This window comes from Schistocerca serialis, chromosome 3 (assembly GCF_023864345.2).
Source record: "Schistocerca serialis cubense isolate TAMUIC-IGC-003099 chromosome 3, iqSchSeri2.2, whole genome shotgun sequence".
Lineage (NCBI taxonomy): Eukaryota > Metazoa > Arthropoda > Insecta > Orthoptera > Acrididae > Schistocerca > Schistocerca serialis.
The window spans coordinates 943452694-943478147 of NC_064640.1; the positions used below are offsets into that span (position 1 = coordinate 943452694).

Genomic DNA, 25454 nt, shown 5'->3' on the forward strand with positions numbered 1-25454 from the left:
ACTGTACCCTTCCTTCCTTCTTCCGGCACAACCTATCACGAGAATGTACTGCGTTCCCGCGAGGTACGAGGCCAACATTACGCCTCGGCAGCACCTCATTCCGGCGCAGGGCGAGAGCGTCGGGCCGACGACAACGTGACAGGCCGAAGGCGTGGGGCGCCGCGAAGGGTGGAATAAAGGAAGTCGTCAGGGGAGCAGCTGTCGCGCGCCGTGGGACACGCACAGCTCGGTGTGCGGTGGGCGGCGTCCCGAATTAGGCGTCTATATTTAGCGGTGGCGGCGCGCGCTCGCCGGCGAGGCCGCAGTTGGGCGCCGACCCGTCGCCACGACGCTGCTCGCTGCCTTTGTCCGCAGCCGCCGCCGCCGCCGCCGGCTTTCGTGTTAGCGCACTGCCTCACATAAAAAGTTCCGCACCGGCTGACGCGCGCTCCCGTACACCAACCCCAGGCAGGAGAGTCCGTTCCTCCCTGCCGTTATAAGTGTGTGCTAAACCGTGACAAGTCACTGGCTGCCCCTTTTCTGTAATCACGCTCAGCAAATATTTCTTCGCACGCTGTTTTCTTAATTTTCTCCCCTACGGCAATGTTATCATCTTTATATAGGGTGGAAAATCTGTGGCGCAGTTAGAAGTAATATTGGCTCAATTTGTTTTTTGCCGGTACAGCTTACTAGGGACTGTCATGACCAGCCACAGTAGCCAAAGACTTTAGCATAGGAATATTCTGTTCTGCGGATAAGAGAGTGCTTTAACGGATACTCGAGCGGACTTGGTGATATGGGACTAATATGATATTCTATCTTCAGTAGCAGTGAACAAATATAGTGGAGTTTATGTCCGGATTGCAGGTATCACCGCATTAAGGATAGAGCAGGAGGTCGTGTAACGTTCAGCCACGAGAACTAGCAGGTATCTGCAGCACGAGAACTGACTTAGAACTGTAGTGTGTAGGCTGAATTGGGAAATAATTCACGGTGATACGAGTGTCGAAGCTGAGTCGATGTGAAGCTGTGTGACTGGGTGCTGAGCAGCCACATGTGAGACTCGGCGCGGCCACATACTTCGGCGCGTGCTGGCTGGGGAACGGGCTTTGCGGGAGACTCCGATGCCGTGCGGCGGCGCAGTGGCCATGTTCTCCTCTCTCAGGCTGAAGCAGAAGGCGGAGGGCCGTGCGCGCCGCGGCTCCACCTGTAAGTCATGCACTAACCTACCACGTGGTTTAGTTACAAACTCCTGGTGCAGATGGTTTCCCGTTGCCTGTTTTCGACGCAAGTACCTGTTTAGTGGGAATTACTATAGCGAGTACTTTCCGTGTGCAGGGTACTGTATCTATTGCTACGAATGGAAATAAAAAAGTGGGTGAAGCTCAGGGCTGGAAGACAGCCTGTTCCTATTGAAGAAAAAATTGGCGATCCTTAAATACCCACTCAATCGCAGTTCATAGTGTATTGTATCCTGGTGCTGTAGGACACAGCATACTTGATATTTAACCCAACACATGGTCTCAAAACTTGACCAGAAAAGACAGGACATCACTTACCTTCCCAAACATTGTGAACTGTCATCATCATTTGGTTTTTGGTTTCGAAATTCTAGCAGTAGCCGCGTTTTTACACCATATTATTGCAATTCAGGTTCCTCTATCATGGGAACAACTGTTGTTTATGAATGCCAACACGTTTCAGCACCTTTGTTCCATCATCAGTGGGTAAATTTAGTTAGTTCAGCAAAATTCAGTCACTAATTATTCTAACAAAATTATATCTAAAAACAGTTCACGTCTGTTGTGGTTATTACCTCATTTTCTACGTTGTTGAGTTCTGTACGACCCTCTTTACCTTCTTGTATACTGGAAGCTTCTCATCACCAAACTGTGACTTTAGATGGTGGGTTAACAGTTCACTTTGTCTGTAAACGTAATTTTGTTGCGTGAAAATATTGTATGTAATCACGCAACAAAATTACTTTTATAGACAAAGTGAATTATTAACTAGACAACCAACTGACAGTAACATAATTTTGTTGCAGATAACAAACGACCGGCATACAGTAATGTAAAGCGGATCCTATAAAATAAGGTAATAACCACAGTAGATTGGTTTTAGACGTAATTTCGTTACAATAATTATTGCTTAATATATGTTTGCATTTTATAGAACAGATAATGGCACAGAGGTTCTGAAACATGTTTGAGAATTTACAAACGACAGTTGTTCGCATAACAGATGGACCTGGATTCCCATGACTGTGAGCATTATTGAGTCCTGATTGTCGGTGAAAGTGACGAAAATGTAGCTCTATACTAATGGCCGCAACCAGTCACAAAACATAACTACTTCACATGTTTTTATCGGTCCTCTGGTCACAGAACTATGTGTTTCTGACTTCTGTCCATCACCTAGTGCCTTATTACATTTATATGACACTATACACTATCAGATAATATCAAACCTATCTTAACGTATTACAAGTATTTAAAATTCGTCTTCACAATATCTGAAAAATGCGTATTTATTTTACCTTACACATTTTCTTTCATTTACTTAAAACATTTAATAGCATTTTTGTCTGATTTCTGCTCACATCTGGTTGAATATTTACCCAGAATATCTTACACGAACACTAACGGCGCAGTATTTTGCCGTGATTCAAGTCAAGAAATGTGTGGCGGTGTAAACAAAACTGAAATTTGGCAAAAAAGAAAAAATTCGTGTCAAACCTAGGAATAGCAGAAGAATCAGCAAGCAGGTAACACTTCCAGATACAGGTGAAAATCAGACCAAAATTCTATCACTGACTATGTTTTAAATCGAGTACGGTAATATTAACATGCAGTTTTTTGTAGTTACAAAGGCTGATTTTAAATACCTTTAACTATTGTACAGCAACTACTGATACTATTGCCACATGAATGATGAATTTATCCTAACTTACACTATTGCAGCAGTTTTCTTGGCTATTTCTTAATGCTGATATGGAGAATATGTATGTTCATATGTGTTTTGCTTAACCTTCTTGTGGACAGATTAAAATTTTATTTGGCTCTACCCATTATCTATAGTCTTCTTACTGATTATGTTCGTTTATTTATTGAACTGTTCTGTATTCAATGTGAATTTAGAGGCTTTCTGGACAAAGGCCTTGGATGCAGCTTCCTTTAATCGCTTTGGATGTGTAGAATTTGCGGCCGTGAGGGTTGCACACAAAAGCAACAGACAGACTACTACAATGGTGTAGTTTGGGATAAGATCAACTTTATTTTGTAGTGTATAAATATGCTTTACGCTGAAGTTACACATAATAACGTACCATAAATGGGCGAATGTCCAAAACACATAGTTTTATGACCATATGGTTAATTAAAACATGTTAGTTGACAAATTTATGTAGCTAATTTCTGCCTTACACACGTAGGTAAGCTTTCTTCCCAAGTTTGAGTAGAAAATATTTCTCCTAACTACACGATCCGAACCGCATATTTTGTGATCAGTTGGTAATAAGCGCCTAGAATTTAGAAACTTTGGCAAAGATTCATTAGGATTGTTATTTACACTGAGTGTATTTCCCGCATGCATAGTGTGTCCTTACATAAGGGGCATGTTTGAAAATACGGAGAAAACACAAAATAACTTTCAGTCTTATTCTACTTTAGTGATCAAAAAACATGCAATGGGGGCGTGTCTTGAATCTCAGCACTGATAGCAAATAATATTTGTCAGTATAGTTTAATCAGCTAGAAGATTGTGACCACATACGTATGTGTTCTGATCCATTTCTTAGGAAGCACACTAGCCGCAGTTCGTCGGAAAATGGCTTATGCTAGTGATCGATAAGTAACCAGAGGCAGGAGGTGCTAGGTGTCCATTTTAAGCTAGTGTTTGTGATCCAGGAAATCAGCTGAAATTCATAATTACACTCGTCAAACTAGTATAGGATGATTCTGAACATGTGACACATGAAACCACTCTATTGGAAAGTGTCACAGGAGGTGGTAAGGTCAAGGCAGATCCAGGAGACTGTCCACTGTGGCGTAAGATGGCTACCCACTCATGGATACGGCAACCATTCTCCTACAACACAATGTCTGCTGAGTCGTTCATGGCTGTAAGTTAATAGAAAGGAAGGCTCATTTGGCCAAGCACTCGTTCACATTCTTCCACGATTCAGTCACAGTGTGTCCCTGACGGTGTCGTGGGCTATCCGACCAGGGGATTTGTGACCTGTAAAGTCAACATGGTGGTGTTGTTGCGGTCGTCAGTCCGAAGACTGGTTTATACTGCTCTTCACGCTACTTTAACCGTTGGAAGCTTCTTCATCTTCGAAGAACAAGAACTACTGCAATCCACATCCATTTGAAATGCTTACTGTACTCGTCTCTTTCTCTCCGACTGAAATTCCCCCCCCCCCCCCCCCCCCACACACACACACATACACTCTTCCGTCCAATACCAACCTGATGATTCCTTGATGTATGAGGATGTGTCATGTCAACAGTTCCCTCCTTTTGGTGTCACGTTACCCCATAAATTGCTTTTATCCCCAACTCTATTCGGTACCCCCTCATTAGTTACGTGAGCTACCCATATAATCTTCAGCTTCCTTTTGTAAAACTAAATCTCAACAGCTTCTGTTGTCTTCTTGTCTAAACTCTTTATCGCCCACGTTTGACTTGCGTACAAGGCTACACATCAGACAAATGCCTTCAAAAATGCTTCCTAACATATACATTTTATATGTGATGTTAGTAAAATTTATCTTCTTCAGAATCGCTTTTCTTGCCATTGCCAGTCTACATTTTATATGCTCTCTACTTCGACCGTCATCAGTTATTTTATTGCCCAAATAGCAAAACTCATCAACTAATTTTAGTGTCTCATTTCCTAATCTAATCCCCTCAGCATCGCCTGACTTAAAATTGACGACAATCCATTGCCATTGTTTTGCTTTGGCTAATGTTCATTTTATATCGTCCTTTCAAGGCACTGTCCATTCCGTTCAACTGCACTTCCAAGTCCCTTGCTGTCTCTGACAGAATTACAATCTCACTGTCAAACGTCACAGCTTTTATTTCTTCTCCCTGAGTTTAAATTACTTCTCTAATTTTTTCTTTGGCTTCCTTCATTCCTTGCTCAATCTACAGATTGAATATAATCGGGCGTAGGCTACAATCCTGTCTCAAGGCCTTCCCAACCACTGCTTCCCTTTCATTTCCTTCGAATCTTATCACTGCCGTCTGGTTTCTGTGCAATTGTATACTACCTTTCGATCCTTGTGTTTTACCCCTGATACCTGAGCCGAAACAAGGCCCCGGGAGTAGACAACATTCCATTAGAACTAGTGACAGCCTTGGGAAAGCCAGTCCTGACAAAACTCTACCATCTGGTGAGCAAAATGAATGAGACAGGCGAAATACCCTCAGACTTCAAGAAGAATATAATAATTCCAATCCCAAAGAAAGCAGGTGTTGGCAGATGTGAAAATTACCGAACAATCAGTTTAATAAGTCACAGCTGCAAAATACTAACACGAATTCTTTACAGACGAATGGAAAAACTGGTAGAAGCCGACCTCGGGGAAGATCAGTTTGGATTCCGTAGAAATATCGGAACACGTGAGGCAATACTGACCTTACGACTTATCTTAGAAGAAAGATTAAGGAAAGGCAAACCTACGTTTCTAGCAGTTGTAGACTTAGAGAAAGCTTTTGACAATGTTGACTGGAATACTCTCTTTCAAATTCTAAAGGTGGCAAGGGTAAAATACAGGGAGCGAAAGGCTATTTACAATTTGTACAGAAACCAGATGGCAGTTATAAGAGGCGAGGGGCATGAAAGGGAAGGAGTGGTTGGGAAGGGAGTGAGACAGGGTTGTAGCCTCTCCCCGATGTTATTCAATCTGTATATTGAGCAAGCAGTAAAGGAAACAAAAGAAAAATTCGGAGTAGGTATTAAAATCCATGGAGAAGAAATAAAAACTTTGAGGTTCTTTGATGACATTGTAATTCTGTCAGAGACAGTAAAGGACTTGGAAGACCAGTTGAACGGAATGGACAGTGTCTTGAAAGGAGGATATAAGATGAACATCAACAAAAGCAAAACGAGGATAATGGAATGTAGTCGAATTAAGTCGGGTGATGCTGAGGGAATTAGTTTAGGAAATGAGACACTTAAAGTAGTAAATGAATTTTACTGTTTAGGGAGCAAAATAACTGATTATGGTCGAAGTAGAGAAGATATAAAATGTAGACTGGCAATGGCAAGGAAAGCGTTTCTGAAGAAGAGAAATTTGTTATCATCGAGTATAGATTTAAGTGTCAGGAAGTCGTTTCTGAAAGTATTTGTATGGAGTGTAACATGGAAGTGAAACATGGACGATAAATAGTTTGGACAGGAAGAGAATAGAAGCTTTCGAAATGTGGTGCTACAGAAGAATGCTGAAGATTAGATGGGTAGATCACATAACTAATGAGGAGGTATTGAATAGAAGTGGGGAGAAGTGGAGTTTGTGGCACAACTGGACGAGAAGAAGGGGCGCTTGGTAGGACATGTTCTGAGGCATCAAGGGATCACAAATTTAGCATTGGAGGGCAGTGTGGGGGGTAAAAATCGTAGAGGGAGACCAAGAGATGAATACACTAAACAGATTCAGAAGGATGTAGGTTGCAGTAGGTACTGGGAGATGAAGAAACTTGCACAGGATAGGGTAGCATGGCGAGCTGCATCAAACCAGTCTCAGGACTGAAGACCACAACAACAACAACCTTCAAAATTTTAAAGAATGAATTCCAGTCCACATTGTCAAAAGCTTTCTCTAAATGTAGGGAAAGTATGAACGTAAGTTTGCCTTTCTTTATTCTACCTTGTAAGATAATTCGAAGGGGCAGTATTGTCCCGCACTTTCTCCGGTACCCAAACTGATCTTCTCCGAAGTCGGCTTCTACCTTTTTTCCATCCTGTAGATACACTGAAACCTCCTGGCAGATTAAAACTGTGTGCCGGACCAAGACTCGAACTCGGGACCTTTGCCTTTCGCGGGCAATTGCTCTACCATCTGAGCCACCCAAGCACGACTCACGCTCTGTCTTCACATCTTCAATTCTGCCAGTATCTCGTCTCCTACATTCCAAACTTCACAGAAGCTCTCCTGCGAACCTTGCAGAACTAGCACTCCTGGAACAACGGATATTGCGGAGACATGGCTGAGCCACAGCCTAGGGGATGTTTTCAGAACTAATTTTCTCTAGAACTAATAGTTTGTGCGCAGAGAGCGTGAGAACGTTGAAAAACTTGCTGTACGCGCATGCGCTCTAGCTTATGTAGTTTTTGCAGGCCAATTTTTTGGTAGTTTCTGACCACCAGTGTCCCGCATCAAAATTTTGGTCTCAACTTGCTACCTCAATATGCTACCATCTATGAGAAGACACGGCTTCCCTTTCGTTGTTGTAACTATTTCCATTAGTTACTGTATGGGGAACTCAAGTAGTTTAGGCCTACGAAACGATAAAGAAATGAAGGCTGTCGTTGAGGGCACTGTCTGACTGAGACAACACATCCAGTGCAAGTGAATTGGTGGCGTAAATCAGCTGTGGGATCGGAAAACCCACTGTGCAAAACTGTTTGATCGAAAGTCCCAGGGTACATGCGGTACCTACAAAAGGGTCAGAAACACAACGGTCGGAAAGCACATATAGCGTCTGTACCACAGCAATCAAAACTGACGCTCTCGTCGGCGATCAAGTGCAAATGACAAGGTAATCTGCTGCGAAACACTATTTGCAACAATGTGCGAAGATCCGTTTGCTCTGGATTACTCGCACCTCCCGTTGAAGCAGTTCGCTACACCGCAGAGTACTAACCATTAAGGGGAAAGCTCCTACACTCAAGTTTCTGGACGCAGCATAATCAGAGCTAGTTGATTCTGTCATCCATTCGCTTAACGACGACGTCCGGAAATAGACATCGACTTTTCGCATCACCCCCTGATATGGACGTTGGGCGATCACAAAGTGCTCACAGTTTGCACTGAATAATTTTTCTATATCCCCGGCACCTGTTACAGACCTTTCGTATCATAGTCACGTATCATCTAGGTGATCTATCCCATGCACATTGCCTCCGTAAGATGGATGGTCCACAGTGTTCTGCCTAAACAGTGTACTGCATCAGTTGCTTAAAGTAAGTAGGATACGAGAAATGGTGTTAGCTATCAGAGAGAGCTCTATCGTAGGAAATCAGTCATCAGATTGAGCTCTCCATCATTAACATATTTTTATTCGGGCTGGAAAGAGTCTTTCAGTCGTCTGCATAAAGTCAGCATAAAACTGGTGGGGTAATTTACTTACAAGGTACTGTCCGAAGTGAAATGGTCTTTAATTTCAGCTTCGGAAATGTATTAGTCAGAAAGAAACACTCGTAGTTTTTTTTTAAAATACCTATAAACATTGATGATGCTAAAAACCTCTTTCTAGAATCAAATTCCAGAGTTATGCCACGTTACAGCACTCTCTACATCAAGGAGAAATTTATAGTTCGTACTTTATCATATGGAATTATTTTACTTATTTTTGGCTGGTGTAAAAGTGCATATAGTTTTTTTTCCGTCAAGTATGACGTTCATGTGTTAAATAACATTTATAAATCATCGTATAACTTTTTCTAGTAGGGCATTGCTTGTCGTCGTCATAAGGAGTAGTAGAGACAATTCAACTTAGCACTAACTTTTCTACTAACTATATTTGTAACACAAACTACTTGTGAGATGTATGTCAGTATAAAATTCCGAAAAATTTCTGAGTGAAGTAAACGATGTAAATTTTAAGAACCAGCTACTCGAACGTCGAAGTGACCTGTCTGGGTCAACAAGTCGCCGTCCTCAAGATCTAACATTACAACTGAATTAGGTTCGGCTCATTAAACCGAAGTACCTCAGGTTAATATATCTTATCGGGTTGTTGACACAGGAGGACAGCGTTCGGCTTCCTGTTTATTGCATTCGAAAAGAATAATTGATATATTTCGGATTAACAAAAGTTCATCTGGCATGCACATGTTTACGCAATTGCGAATATTAATCACCACCTCATAGTACATTCATCTACAGACGATATTTGCTGTCAACAATCCATTGATGTCTGAGGGTAACGAGATATTACATTACTAGTAATTTCTTTTCCTGTTGCATTCCCAAACAGAGCTGGTGACACACAATTATCTATATGCCACCGTTAGAGCCCTAATTTCTCTTACCTTATCTTGGTGATCCTTATGGGAAATGCACGCTGGCTGCATAGAACCGTTCTGCAGTTAGATTCTAATGTCCGCAGCTCGTGGTCGTGCGGTAGCGTTCTCGCTTCCCGCTCCCGGGTTCCTGGGTTCGATTCCCGGCGGGGTCAGGGATTTTCTCTGCCTCGTGATGACTGGGTGTTGTGTGATGTCCTTAGGTTAGTTAGGTTTAAGTAGTTCTAAGTTCTAGGGGACTGATGACCAAAGATGTTAAGTCCCATAGTGCTCAGAGCCATTTTTAGATTCCAATGCCGCTTCTCTAAAGTTTCTCAACAGTGTTCCTCGAAAAGAACGTCGCCTTCATTTCAGGAATTCCAGTTTGAATTCCCAAAGCATCTCCGTAATATTTGCGTGTTGATCTAACCTACCGATAACAAATCTAGCAGCCCACATCCGATTTTCTTCGATGTCTTCATTTAATCCGACTTCGTGGGGATCCCAAACATGCTGGCAGTACACAAGAATGGGTCGCACTTGTGTTCCATACGCCGTTTGTTTTACAGATGTATCACATTTCCCTAAAATTCTCCCAATAATCAGAAGTCGATCATTCGCCTTCTGTATTCACGGCCCTCTGAAAAACTTTAGAAATCACAGGTGGTTAGGAATTAAACTTGTGATTGTGTATATTACATTCGTGTCTCTTTTAACGAAATACCTTAACTAACGCATGTATTATCAGCCTGAAAACTGATCGCATCTAAAAGATGCATTCCGTGAGTGACGAAGTTTGACATTAATGTATGGTCCAATGATCTTCTAACTCTACTTGAAATTTCAGCAAGCCTATATGAGTCTACTCTACAGGGTTCTACACTGACACCATGAGACGTAACAGACTGGGCACAGTCACTTTAACACTTCTGCATAGTTCATTATTAACGTGCCAGTATTTGACAGGAACATTTTAGTGAATATTTCATACAACTCTAGTGGCACCCACACTGCCGCAATGGTAACACCGGTTCCCGTCAGATCACCGCAGTTAAGCGCTGTTGGGTTTGGCAAACATTTGAATGTGCGACCTTCCGGCTGCTGACAGCTGTTGGCAAGCGGAGAGCACTCAGCCCTTGTGAAGCAAATTGAGGAGCTACTTGGTTGAGAAGTAGCGGCTCCGGTCACGAAAATTGACAATGGAGGGGAGAGCGGTGTGCTGACCACATGCCCCTCCCTATCCGCATACAGTGACGCCAACAGGCTGAGGATAACAGGGCGCCTGTTCAGTACCGTTGGGCCTCCCGAGGCTTTTTCGGCCAGACTTTAGTTTGGTTTTAATTCATTGGCACCCACAGAAGAGACTTACACTACTGGCCGTTAAAATTGCTACACCACGAAGAAATGCAGATGATAAACGGGTATTCATTGGACAAATATATTATACTAGAACTGACATGTGATTACATTTTCACGCAATTTGGGTGCATAGATCCTGAGAAATCAGAACGCAGAACCTCTGGCCGTAATAGCGGCCTTGATAGGCCTGGGCATTGAGTCAAACAGAGCTTGGATGGCGTGTGCAGGTACAGCTGCCCATGCAGCTTCAACACGATACCACAGTTCATCAAGAGTAGTGACTGGCGTATTGTGACGAGACAGTTGTTCGGCCACCATTGACCAGACGTTTTCAATTGGTGAGAGATCTGGAGAATGTGCTGGCAAGGGCAGCAGTCGAACATCTTCCGTATCCAGAAAGGCCCGTACAGGACCTGCAACATGCGGTCGTGCATTATCCTGCTGAAATGTAGGGTTTCGCAGGGATCGAATGAAGGGTAGAGCCACGGGTCGTAACACATCTGAAATGTAACGTCCACTGTTCAAAGTGCCGTCAATGCGAACAAGAGGTGACCGAGACGTGTAACCAATGGCACCCCATACCATCACGCCCGGTGATACGCCAGTATGGCGATGACGAATACACGCTTCCAATGTGCGTTCACTGCGATGTCGCCAAACACGGATGCGACCATCATGATGCTGTAAACAGAAACTCAATTCATTCGAAAAAATGACGTTTTGCTATTCGTGCAACCAGGTTCGTCGTTGAGTACACCATCGCAGGCGCTCGTGTCTGTGATGCAGCGTCTAGGGTAACCGCAGCCATGGTCACGGAGCTGCTGCAAACGTCGTCGAACTGTTCGTGCAGGCGGTTGTTGTGTTCCAAATGTCCCCATTTGTTGACTGAGTGATCGAGACGTGGCTGCACGATCCCTTACAGCCATGCGGATAAGATACCTGTAATCTCGACTGCTAGTGATACGAGGCCGTTGGGATCCAGCACGGCGTTCCATATTACCCTCCTGAACCCACCGATTCCATATTCTGCTAACAGTGATTGGATCTCGACCAACGCGAGCAGCAATGTCGCGATACGATAAACCGCAATCTCGATAGGCTACAGTCCGACCCTTATCAAAGTTAGAAACGCGATGGTACGCATTTCTCCTCCTTACACGAAGTATCATGACAACGTTTCTCCAGGCAACGCCGGTCAACTGCTGTTTGTGTATGATAAATCGGTTGGAAACTTTCCTCATGTCAGCACGTTGTAGGTGTCACCACCGGCGCCAACCTTGTGTGAATGGCTCTGGCTCTGAGAACTATGCGACTTAACTTCTGAGGTCATCAGTCGCCTAGAACTTAGAACTAATTAAACCTAACTAACCTAAAGACAACACACACATCCATGCCCGAGGCAGGATTCGAACCTGCGACCGTAGCGGTCACGCGGTTCCAGACTGAAGCGCCTTTAACCGCACGGCCACACCGGCCGGCTTGTGTGAATGCTCTGAAAAGCTAATCATTTGCATATCACAGCCTCTTCTTCCTGCCGATTAAATTTCGCGTCTGTAGCACGTCATATTCGTGGTATAGCAATTTTAATGGCCATTTGTGTAATATGTTGAATGCTTTTTTTCCGCCCTGACTAACTTCAAAAATGGTTCAAATGGCTCTGAGCACTGTGGGACTTAACATCTATGGTCATCAGTCCCCTAGAACTTAGAACTACTTAAACCTAACTAACCTAAGGACATCACACAACACCCAGCCATCACGAGGCAGAGAAAATCCCTGACCCCGCCGGGAATCGAACCCGGGAACCCGGGCGTGGGAAGCGAGAACGCTACCGCACGACCACGAGATGCGGGCCCTGACTAACTGATTATCGTTCGTGATTCTGGCGTCAATCTGAAAGACAGAAGGAATATTACAATATGTCGATTTTTGTTAGTCTTCTCTTAGTCACCAGACCGTAATTCTTGGATTTCCGTTGTTTATCTCAATTTTGCTTCTACATGTCGATATCGGTAATAAGTTACTGACCTTTGAATGACTACGTCAGGTGTACAGTCATGTTCAGAAAAAACAAAACACCTTGAACGACTATAGACAGGACATTCATATTCACGGGAGATGGACATTAGTATGTTCTGCAGAAATGATTAGCATTTGAACCATGTCGGCCCGCGGGTTCAAGGACAACATCGATATCGCGGCGCAACACCACCTACCTGTCAAATGTACCTGTGGCTCTCGTTGTCGCTGTATACCGAAAGTAATGGATCAGTGTGACTAGAGCACACACACAGGATGCCTCGCAGACGTATGCGCGAACGGCACCGTCAAATCAGTGTGTTTGAAAGAGGACTCGTTAACAGCATGAGAAAATGTGATGCATCCATCCCGGAAATTGCTGCTCGTGTGGGACGAAGTGTTTCGGCAGTGCAACTGTTGTGTGCAGAATCGTGCACGGAAGGTCGTAGAACACGACGAGATGGGTCAGACTGCTCCACCCAGACCACCACCCGAGAAGATCGACACCTCATCCGAATGGCATTGCAGGACAGATTTGCGTCCTCCTCGGCTCTGACGCAACAATGGAACAGTGTAACACATCGTACAATGTCAGGGCTGATAGTCCTTCACAGTTTATTACACCATACGTTACATACGCGTCGTCCACTTCTCCCCTACCTTTGACAAATGTGCAGTATGATGCTAGACGGCAATGGTGTATGGAACGATGTCACTGGGGCGGGAATGACATCAGATAGTGTTTTTGGACGAATCGAGGTTCTGTTTGTTTGAAAATAATGGCCACATTTTGGTTCGCGGCAGGCAGGGGAGTGGCATCACAGTGACTGCATTCGCACAAGACATACAGTGAGAACTCAAGGTCTTATTGTGCGGGGTGCTATTGGGTAAAACCACAAATCACAGTTGGTACGTATCCAAGACGCTGTGTGCAGCATCACCTGCGACACGTAGCCATACCCTTTCTGCACAAAACCTCTGAAGCCATTTTTCAGCAAGACAATGCACGACCACATGTTGCTGCACAAGCACGTGCCTTCTTGGTGTCACTGGATTGTAGCCTTTGGCCCTGGCCAGGCAGATCACCAGACTTGCCGCCAATCGGAAATGTGTGGCATATGGTGAAACGACGAGTGCAATCCTGTGACCCAACGCCAACCACCACAGATGAGCTTTGAAACCAGGTGAACGCAGCATGGATCGCTATACCACACGAGGCCATTCGCGTCTTATACACCTCGATTCCATCAAGCATGGAACATGTTATCAGGGCCCATGGCGGATCCTGTTCCTTCCAGGCAACAGCACACATGCCGAACCGAGGTGGTCGTGTCCTGACACACGACCGAGGGATGACAGGTAGTTTGTGTTATGTCTGCAATTTCCGACCGGTGATGAGCAAATGCAGAAAGACCAATTCCCAGTGAAGGCAACCTGGTGACTTGGATCAGCGCCACACACTGCCACAGGGCACCTACGAGAGACGCAGATTCTGGGACTCGACAGGATGCTTGCAGCAACAGGCTCATAGCATTCAGGGGCCTGATTATCACTATTTATTTGCGATCAGCCTAACTAATACAATGAAGGCTAATTTTGAACATTAGAAAAAGTGAAGGAGGCAATTGGTTGTACAACAAAAGTCAGTGTCTGAAGCCACGGGGTGAGTGACAACAGAAGCAGCGAACACTATCAACACGTTAAGTACAAACTTGAGAGCAGCACTCCAAGTGACAAAAATAGACATGTCGGAGCTTACCGAGGCTGGCCACGAGCGACACGGGGTCAGCGTGCCAGGGATCTGAGAACTCCCTCTGAATACAAAAACATAGGTTTTTAAAGAATCGTGGTGGCGCACCATTTGTCCCTTCCTATAGTCGAGCCACCAATCCACCGGCACCCCACAAGCGTCGGCCAATCTGGCGATTCGCTGCACCTCCAGGGCGCCCCTGTCCAACCACATTTAAATTCCTCCCCTACTCCTACTCGGTAGGAAGGAATGCTTCTGTATTTTACATTAACATACACAAGTTTGGTATCAACAGCGTTCAGCTGAAAGCTAAACGTCACTGCCACTCCTATTATGGCCAGCAACAACCGTGTTTTACGTCACCTGGCCCCGCCCTCCTTCCTTCAGTGGGTGGGGACTACTGTTGTACTACTCTAACCTGTGTAAACCCACTGACGTTGCAGTTCTCAGGAGCAAGTACCAAGCTTGCTGCCTCTACAAAGACGTGCCTTTTCGTGGCCATCTTCTATAGTGACACCTTATAACAGCGTCTAGAGTGTGGATGGAATTGCAATTTAATTCTCTGAAGTGAAATTTCTCCCCTGGGACAGCTGCCCAGAGTGTCTGCAATTTGCAGGGTTCTGGTGTTACTATTTATCTCCAATAACCTAAACGCTATCACTTTTGCCTGCTCTCCGCAATGTGTCTCTGGTTTGATACCTTCGGGTGCCCTTGGTGGCTCCCAACAGCCTTAAGCTTGTCAACATTCAAGTCATTATGTTTACAGTATATGACAAAATTACTGAAATGCTGATCATTTATGCAGAACATACTAATGTATATGTCCTGTAAATATAAACGTCCTATCTCCAGTAGTTCAAGGTGTTCTTTTTCTCTGAATACGAGTATATTTCACTACGCTGGTTTGCTGTTCATTACTGTAAGAAAAAGTGCTGGTTTCTGTTTGTTTTTAATTGTGAAACTTGCCATTTTTCATTTGCATCGCGGTATTCATACCATTTCGCTTACTGTCATTGCCTTGCATCTAAGAGGCTAATGAATCACTGCGGAATTGTGGAGGTCGTTTATGCGATTCCTGTCTAAGTTTCGAGTTATTTACATAATACTGAAGCGATCTTTTCCAGCTGGTGAAATTTCATTTATGAAAAATATCTACTTGCAGTGTAAGGCATTAGATTCTCCCATGGCAGCTGGGGAAACTGTTTAAAAGTAGAGGTGGAAGAAACAAAAATATGTCTTCGTTAAGATATTTACTTGGAGTTCACCGAAAGTCGAAGTTTCCATCGCGGTCTTGTTGCCCTTCGCCTCGCTAGCGACTGACTGTGAACAGCAAGCTCAAATATTATAACTCTCTCATAGCCGCTTTCCTTTACTGAGTTCATTTTGTTATTAGCACTTTGGATATTTACACGGTAGCTTAGAAATATGTCCAATGGATGTACTGATGACATATACCCAACACTAGTCTAATATCTTGATTTGAAGACAATTCAGTTGTTATTACTGTCACTTAAACCAGAAGACCGTCGCTCTCTAGCTATCCTCAAGAATTATACTGAACGATAGTCGGAGGGAAAATTAGCGAGATTCAGTTATTGAAAAATGACGTAGAATTCAGCCCATAATCGATACTGAAGCATTTTATAAAATAATTCTGACAATCCCTTGCCTGTATATGCTACTGGAAGATTTCATATTCAAGTCTTCGTTTTTTACTTCTCTTTAACTTAACGATGTTGCTATTGCTGGTAGATGTATTAACTTTTCGTTTGTCACTGTCAATAACGATGACTGTCTTTTCTCGTGATGTTTTTCGAATGTTAAATACTGCCTCATTACCACGCTGACAGAGTACAATATAAGACAGAACTCCACGCTACTTCTCGTTGATGCACTGAACAAAGAATTCTCAACGCTATGATGGTCATTGTGTCCACCTAACCGAAAATATCACTTTTACAGATGTTTGTATGAAGTAAATAAGGTTTGTCTTCTCCGTCAAATCAAAACACCTTTGATCTCACCATGTAACTTCACTAGCACTCATTCACGGAGAGCTCGAGTGGAGTGACAGGTGTCACTATTTCCTACTGCGAAGAGTGATGACTGGTAAACGCGGGGCTCGTTGACCCATATATACACGACATTTATGACATCTTCTGCTCAGAGACAGTAATGGTCCACCTTTGGCACGGATAACATCGACGTCTGGTCGCGGCATGGAACCAATGAGCCCTTGGTAGGGCGCTTCAAGGAGGAGGTGGTTCACAGTTCGCTAGTCTATTTCCTCCCACTTCCCCCTCCCAAATTCAACTGACGAACACTCCGACCCCAATTTTAAAGTGACACAGCTGTCTAAGATAATACACTACTGGCCATTAAAATTGCTACACCAAGAAGAAATGCAGATGATAAACGGGTATTCATTGGACAAATATATTATACTAGAACTGACATGTGATTTCATTTTCACGCAATTTGGGTGCATAGACCCTGAGAAATCAGTACCCAGAACAACCACCTCTGGCCGTAATAACGGCCTTGGTACGCCTGGGCATTGAGTCAAACAGAGCTTGGACGGCATGTGCAGGTACAGCTGCCCATGCAGCTTCAACACGATTGCACAGTTCATCAAGAGTAGTGACTGGCGTATTGTGACAAGCCAGTTGCTAGGCCACCATTGACCAGACGTTTTCAATTGGTGAGAGATCTGGAGAATGTGCTGGCAAGGGCAGCAGTCGAACATTTTCTGAATCCAGAAAGGCCCGTACACGACCTGAAACATGCGGTCGTGCATTATCCTGCTGAAATGTAGGGTTTCGCAGGGATCGAATGAAGGGTAGAGCCATGGGTCGTAACACATCTGAAATGTAACGCCCACTGTCCAAAGTGCCGTCAATGCGAACAAGAGGTGACCGAGACGTGTAACCAATGACACCCCATACCATCACGCCCGGTGATACGCCAGTATGGCGATGACGAATACACGCTTCCAATGTGCGTTCACCCCTATGTCGCCAAACACGGATGCGACCACCATGATGCTGTAAACAGAACCTGGATTCATCAGAAAAAAATGACGTTTGCCATTCGTGCACACAGATTCGTCGTTGAGTACACCATCGCAGGCGCTACTGTCTGTGATGCAGCTCAAGGGTAACCGCAGCCATGGTCTCCGAGCTGATAGTCCATGCTGCTGCAAACGTTGTCGAACTGTTCGTGCAGATGGTTGTTGTCTTGCAAACGTCCTCATCTGTTGACTCAGGGATCGAGACGTGGCTGCACGATCCCTTACAGCCATGCGGGTAAGATGCCTGTCATCTCGACTGCTAGTGATACGAGGCCGTTGGGATCTAGCACGGCGTTCCATATTACCCTCCTGAACCCACCGATTCCATATTCTGCTAATAGTGATTGGATCTCGACCAACGCGAGCAGTAATGTCGCGATACGATAAACCGCAATCGCGATAGGTTGCAATCCGACCTTTATCAAAGTCGGAAACGTGATGGTACGCATTTATCCTCCTTACACGAGGCATCACTACAACGTTTCACCAGCTGCTGTTTGTGTATGAGAAATCGGTTGGAAACTTTCCTCATGTCAGCACGTTGTAGGTGTCGCCACCGGCGACAACCTTGTGTGAATGCTCTGAAAAGCTAATCATTTGCATATCACAGCACTTTCTTCCTGTCGGATAAATTTCTCGTCTGTAGCACGTCATCTTCGTGGTGTAGCAATTTTAATGGTCAGTAGTGTAATAATAATAATAATAATAATAATAATAGTAATAATAATAAATATTTACGTTGTTGTAATGAATAATAATTTGTTCATATCAGTGTTTAATACATGTCTTTAGCGTTACTTCCAAGAAATGGCAGATCAAAGAAATACAGCTTTTCAAAAGCATTCGTTTGAAAATTTGATAAGTACATGTGTCATGAAGCTGATTTTAAAACTTCATTAGCATTAAAACTATGACAAAATCAAACCTTACGGTACACAAAATCGAAGTTAGCATTCGTCATTATCAGTATCGCAGTTAGCACTACGGTTGTGAAGAAAGGTCTGCAGACTTTGGCTACACTAATACATAGGTGGGTCTGCAGACTGTGGCTACCTATATATTAATATAAGTGAGGGGACTCTGGTTTCTTTCAGTCGTTTGCGCCACGGAAAGTCTACCTTTGTGTTATTTCCCTCTTAGCTATAGATGGGACGGTCCTTCGTCTTTTGTATTACTTCACTAAACTTCCTGTGGTTTGTTGCAGTTATATCAAATATAGATACCTTGGCTGTTAAGCAAAACAAATTGTTGATAGTGTACAGCAGCAACCAGCCACAAATTGGTTTTAGGTTACTTTCTTCAAAACATACCGTTACTGGTTTCGAACTGACACAATTCATCATCAGACAGCTTTTATGCTTTCGTCAAAACACATTTTACTTTGGAGTGACTCTGTGTTTGTTCTCTATATTGTGAGTCGAGTCACGTGGTGTGCATTGCTAATTTGTTTTGTGGCCCAACAAAAGTGTTTAATAATGAAAACTAGAGTACGTACATGTATGTGTGTGTGTATGTGTGTGTGTGTGTGTGTGTGTGTGTGTGTGTGTGTGTTTGTGTGAGTGTGAGTGAGTAAATGAGTGAAAATATAAAAATAACATGCATATGATTCGTTGCAGGTAAATTGCAAACACATATGTTCCAGGCGCAACACGTGTTTTCACGAAAACATGCAAGCCATTTGATGATAAACTCTAAAAAATGGTTCAAATGGCTTTGAGCACTATGGGACTTAAAATCTGATGACATCAGTCCCCTAGAACTTAGAACTACTTAAACCTAACAAACCTAAGGACATCACACACATCCATGCCCGAGGCAGGATTCGAACCTGCGACCGTAACGGTCGCGCGGTTCCGGACTGAAGCGCCTAGAACCGCTCGGCCACATCGGCCAGCTGTTAAACACTGTCATTTCGAAACGGGTAAGGGTACTTTTTGAATAAAGTAACCTTAGACCATTTTGTAGCTGGTAGCTGCTGTACACCATCAACAATTTGTTCCCGTGGTTTGCCGGTACTACATGGAGCATCAAGATGGAGGTGTGCGAGATAAGCAGAAGTTGGTAAGCGTGTTTCTACATCTGAAAGATGATGTATATTCAAATTTCGTGTATATAAATTTCGCGACAGCCGCATAAAACTTGCGCTACTAGCGCCACTATAAGGGTGCAAATCAGGTTTGCTTTTAATACGCACTGTAACGGTAGTGAGCATTAGCGAGTTTTGAGATTGGCGTGGTGAGTTGATGTTAGTCAAGGATGCCTTCAAGGCGGTAAAGATGTCATTGTCAGCACCTCACTGAGTTTGAATGCGGTCGTGTGATGGGGATGCGAGAAGTTGGATGTTCCTTCTGCTATACTGCGGAAAGACTTGGCAGGAATGTAGCCACTGTACGTGATTGTTGGCAATGGTGTTCACGAGAATGTGTAGTTGCAAGAAGACCTGATTCCAGAATCCCACGTGGCACTACCGAGGAGACAGACATTGTATTCGGCGTATGGCTCTGACGCATCGTACTGCATCGGTAGCAGCAATCTGCTCAGCAGTTGGCACCACAGTGACACAACGAGCTCTAACAAATCGGTTACTGTAAGGACAGCTCCGAGCCAGACGCTCTGCAGCGTGTATTCCACTGGCCCGAAACCTCCGCAATTTGTGACTTCAGTCGTGTCATGCGAGAGCTCATTTGACGGCGGAGTGCAGGTCTGTTGTGCTTTCTGATGAAAGCCGGTTCTGTCTGGATGCCAGTGATGACCGTGTGTTGGTTAGGTGGCCAGTTGAGAGCCTGCAACGAGCCTGTCTGCTTACTGGAACTCTAGATCTGTCTCCAATCGAGTACATGCGGGACATCATCGGACGACAACTCGAGCGTCATCCACAGCGAGCGTCGACCGTCCTTATATTGCTCGACTTAGTGCAACAGGCGTGGAACTTCATTCCACAAACTGACATCTGGCACCTGTACAACACAATGCATTCATGTTTTAACGCTTGCATTCAACATCCTGACGGTTACACCAGTTTACCAACTGGTGTAACCGTCAGAATGTTGAATGCAAGCATTAAAACGTACCAGCATTACACATTTAGAATGGCTTACCTCGCGCTGAAATCAACCTGTAATCTTGCAACATTAATCACTGAAATATGTAACCTAGAAAAATGTATTCCTGAAATTTCACTACTCTACATTAATTATTTATTGGTATTGTGATATTTTTCCGTCAGTGTATTTTGCGGTGTAGCACCTTGAAGAGGACAAGGCTGACTTCGCTCCTCGTTAAATATTAATCTTTGTTCTTCCATTGACTTAAATGGGACCACTCTAAAATATATGGGCAACAATTTGTCATTATATATGCCAATAGCAGCACAGAAGCTGCGAAACTCACTATTAATAAAAACAATACTAGAAAGATCAAACAGGATAAATTCTACTCTCAATCCAAAATTTAAGTTTATGTGACAAAGTGTAGTAATCAACTGTGAAATAAAAAATCTTTAATCATAAAAGAAACAGATGAATTAGAGCAAACAGAGATGACACCAGACATATCTAAAAACACCTAAATCTCTGTTGTGGCATATGGAGTTTGCAATGCCGGCCGGAGTGGCCGTGCGGTTCTAGGCGCTACAGTCTGGAACTGAGCGACCGCTACGATCGCAGGTTCGAATCCTGCCTCGGGCATGGATGTGTGTGATGTCCTTAGGTTAGTTAGGTTTAAGTAGTTCTAAGTTCTAGGCGACTGATGACCTCAGAAGTTAAGTCGCACTGTGCTCAGAGCCATTTGAACCATATGGCGTTTTCTGTTGATCTCCCCAAGTTGTATGGCAAGCAGTAGAAACGACCTTCCATCGTTAAAAAAAGAGGAATAGCAAGAAAATAGATACGGTGACCATAATCTAGATTTATTACTCCCAAAAAGAGTGCGAGGATCATCAAAAAAGTAAATATTTTCAAGAGTAACAAGAGACTGAAATCGGTGAAGCAATTGACAGTTGAATATTTTTATAATGCCTATAATGACGATATGAATTTAAACATTTACCAGAGAAATAATTATCTGATGTTATCAGACGGCGACGATGTGAGTCACAGCCTCTATTAAACATGGTACACTCTGCCAAGGAGAAACGTAAAAGAGAAGTAACAGGAATTCTGTGGAAGACCAGCATGCGAAGTTTTGCCTCCACATGAGGACGGTCTTGTTACTCGTACATACGACAGGATAACGCCTGTAAGTGTCTGCCAATATATATTTGTTTCTTCGTTAAATACTTAAATGCATATAAATATTCAGTTCCCACTTTGGCTATTAAACTGCGCCGGCCTTGGTGGCCGAGCGGTTCTAGGCGCTACAGTCTGGAGCCGCGTGACCGCTACGGTCGCAGGTTCGAATCCTGCCTCGGGCATGGATGTGTGTGATGTCCTTAGGTTAGTTAGGTTTAAGTAGTTCTAAGTTCTAGGGGACTGATGACCTCAGAAGTTAAGTCCCATAGTGCTCAAAGCCATTTTATTAAACTTCGTGTTTAATCAGGTTATCGTATATCAGTTTTATTGATCAGTTCTCCTAACCTGTGGTATCCAAATATTTATTTCATTAATGACGCAATTAATTTTGATCAATGTCTACTCGTTAATGCCCCGCATTTATTTCTCAGATACTTCGTAAAGTCGTAGAACCTTTTGCTAATTATAACAGTTTCGAAATTTCCAATGTAACATCGCAAAAAGAAAACCGATTTCTGGTGCCACACTTCCAGGTGCTGGACAGGGGTGTTGAGTGAATGTTCTGTGCCCGCGGGAGCGTGTTTGTACGAACAGTTCGATGTTGTCACGTTAGACATAACCTTAACAATACCATTCATGCTTCTATCGTCATATATTTAAATAGGCGCATGGTATTATGGATAAGAATAATGACACGAAGAGGTAACTAGAAACATAAGTAATGAAACAGTCAGTTTTATGATAATCAAGCCTCCTACTCAGTCTGTTCAAGTTTCTAGAGGATCCACGATGCGCGCTGGGATAGCGAGAAGGGTGGGTGCCTCGTTTCGAGTCTACACAGTTAACCTTGACAACTATAATCAACCCGCTACATAAAATCGACTTAAATTTTTTAGTCTAGGGAGGCCAACTTTAACTCACTGCTTTGATTTCTGTTACGCGTCTTTTATTGAGTACTTACTTCACTCTCGTCTTCTCTTCAGTAACAAGTCGGTGAACAAAACATTCGGATGATTTTTAAATTGATTAAATATTGCTGAGAAATCCATTCCCAAATTTTCTTTCGTTCACTATTCAAAAAATACGGAACTCATCTTGCAAGAAACTTGCTCGTAGTTCATTCTTCATGGAGAACATACTGTACTGTTTCAGATTATATACCTACATAATCAGATATTCCAGACAGGCTTCATATTTCCATCTATGTAGTTTTCGGACGTTCCTATTATTGTGGTCTTCAGTCCGTAGATTCCATGCTACTCTATCCCGTGTGAGCCTCTTCATCTTCGAATAACTACTGCAACCTTCATCCTTCTGAACCTGCTTCTGTATTCATCTCTTGGTCTCCCTCTACGATTTTTACCCCCAACATTTCCTTCAAATATTAAATTGATGATCCCTAGATGTCTGGGAAGTGTCCTATGAACCAACCCCTTCTTTTCGTCAAGTTGTACCACACATTTCTTTCCTCTTCAATTCTGTTCAGTGCCTCCTCATTAGTTACGTGATCTACTCATCTAATCTTCAACAATATTCTGTAACACCACATTTCGAAAGCTTCTATTCTCTTTTGTTTAAGCTGTTTAGCGTCCATGTTGCACTTCCATAAATTGCTACACGCCAAATAAATACTTTCAGAAAAGACTTCCTAAAACTTAAATCTATATTCGATGTTATCAAATTTCTCTTCTTAAGAACTGTTTCTCTTTCCATTGCCTGTCTACATTTTATACCCTCTCTACTTCGGCCATCATCAGTTATTTTGCTGCCTCAATAGCAAAACTCATCTATTACTGTAACTTTCTTGTTTCCTGAATGAGATTTTCACTCTGCAGCGGAGTGTGCGCTGATATGAAACTACCTGGCAGATTAAAACTTTGTGTCGGACCGAGACTCAAACTCGGGACCTTTGCCTTTGGCGAGCAAGTGCTCTACCATCTGAGCTACCCAAGCACGACTCACGCCCCGTCCTCACAGCTTTACTTCTGCCAGTACCTCGTCTCCTACCTTCCAAACTTAACAGAAGCTCTCCTGCGAACCCTGCAGAACTAGCACTCCTGAAAGAAAGGATATGGTGGCGACATGGCTTAGCCACAGCCTGGGGGATGTTTCCATTCTGGCGTGAGTCATGCTTGGGTAGCTCAGTTGGTAGAGCAAGCAGTTGCACGCGAAAGGCAAAGGTCCCGAGTCCGAGTCTCGGTCCGGCACACAGTTTTAATCTGCCAGGAAGTTTCTTGTTTCCTAATTTAATTCCCTTAGCATCACCTGATTTAATTCTACTACATTCCATTATCTTTCTTTCGATTTTGTTGATATTCATCTTACGTCCTCCTTCAACTTCACTTCCAAGTCCTTTGCTGTCTTTGACAGAATTACAGTGTCATTGGAAACCCTCAAAGTTTTTATTTCCTTTTCCTGAACTTTAATTCCTACTCCAATTTTTTTCTTTAATTGCCTTTACAGCTTGTTCAGTGTACAGATTGAACAAAATCTGGGACAAGCTACAACCCTGTGTCTCTCCCTTCTCAACCACAGCTTTCCATTCATGTCCCTAGACTCTTATAACTGCGGTCTGGTTTCAATAGCCTTTCGCTCCCTGTATTTTACCCCTTCTATATTCAGAATTTCAAAGAGAGTACTGGAGTCAACACTGTCAAAAGGTTTTTCTAAGTCTACAAGTGCTATAAATATAGGCTTCCCTTTCCTTAACCTGTCTTCTAAGATAAGTGATAGAGTCGGTATTACCTCGCGTGTTCCTACCTTTCTCTGGAATCCAAACTGATCTTCCTCAAGGTCGGCTTCTACCAGTTTTCCAAGCCCTATGTAAGTAGCTCGTGTTAGCATTTGACAACCAGACTTATTAAACGTATAATTCGGTACTTTCCACACCTGTCAGCAACTGCTTTCACTGTAATTGGAATTATTACATTCTTCATGAAGTCTGAGGGTATTCCGCTTATCTCATACATCTTGCACACCAGATGAAAGAGCTTTGTCGTCCCAAGGCTATCAGTAGTTCTGACAGAATATCGTCTACTCCCGGCGCCTTGTTTCGACTTAGAACTTTCAGAACTCTGTCAAATTCTTCTCGCAGTATCATATCTCCCATGACATTTTCATGTCCGTCCACTTCTCTTTCTATAATATTGCCTTCAAGTGCATCTCCCTTGTGTAGACCCTCTATGCAGTATACTCCTTCCACTTTTCCCTTCTTTGCTTAGGACTGGTTTTCCATCTGAGCTCTTGTACAGCTGCTTCTCTTTCCTCAAAGGCCTCTTTAATTTTCCTGTGGGCGCTAACTATTTATATCCTAGCGAAATATGCTCCTAAATCCTTACATTTGTCCTCTAGCCATTCCTGCTTAGCCATTTTGCACTACCTATTCATTTCATTTTTTAAACGTTGGTATTCCCTTTCGCCTGCTTCATTTTCTGAATTTTTACATTTTCTCCTTTCATCAGTTAAATTCAATATCTCTGGTGTTATCCAAAGATTTGTACTAGGCGTTGTCTTTTCATCTATTTTATCCTCTGCTGCCTTCGTTATTTCATGTCTTAAAACTAGTCATTCGTCTACTACCGTATTCCTTTCCCCTGTTATAATTAACCTTTGCCTAATACTCCCACTGAAACTCTCAGTAACCTCTGGTTCTTCCAACTCATCCAGGTCCCATTTTGTTGATTTCCTATCTTTTTTCCAATTTCTTCAATTTTAATCTACAGTTTATAATCAATAAATTTTGGTCAGAGTCCATATCTGCCCCTAGAAATGTCTTGCAGTTTAAAATCTGGTTCCGAAATCTCTGTCTCACTAT

At 43.3% G+C, this 25454-nt stretch overlaps 1 protein-coding gene across 1 annotated transcript in view; it reads left to right on the forward strand.

Moving 5' to 3' along the window:
* Nucleotides 1–323: 323 nt before the first annotated feature.
* Nucleotides 324–25454, forward strand: part of LOC126471289 (glutamate receptor-interacting protein 1) — a 445652-nt gene continuing 420521 nt past the window's right edge. The window contains exon 1 of the mRNA XM_050099408.1: nucleotides 324–1188. Coding sequence (XP_049955365.1) covers nucleotides 1104–1188 — 85 coding nt within the window. The 5' untranslated portion in view covers nucleotides 324–1103. The remainder of the gene's footprint in view (nucleotides 1189–25454) is intronic.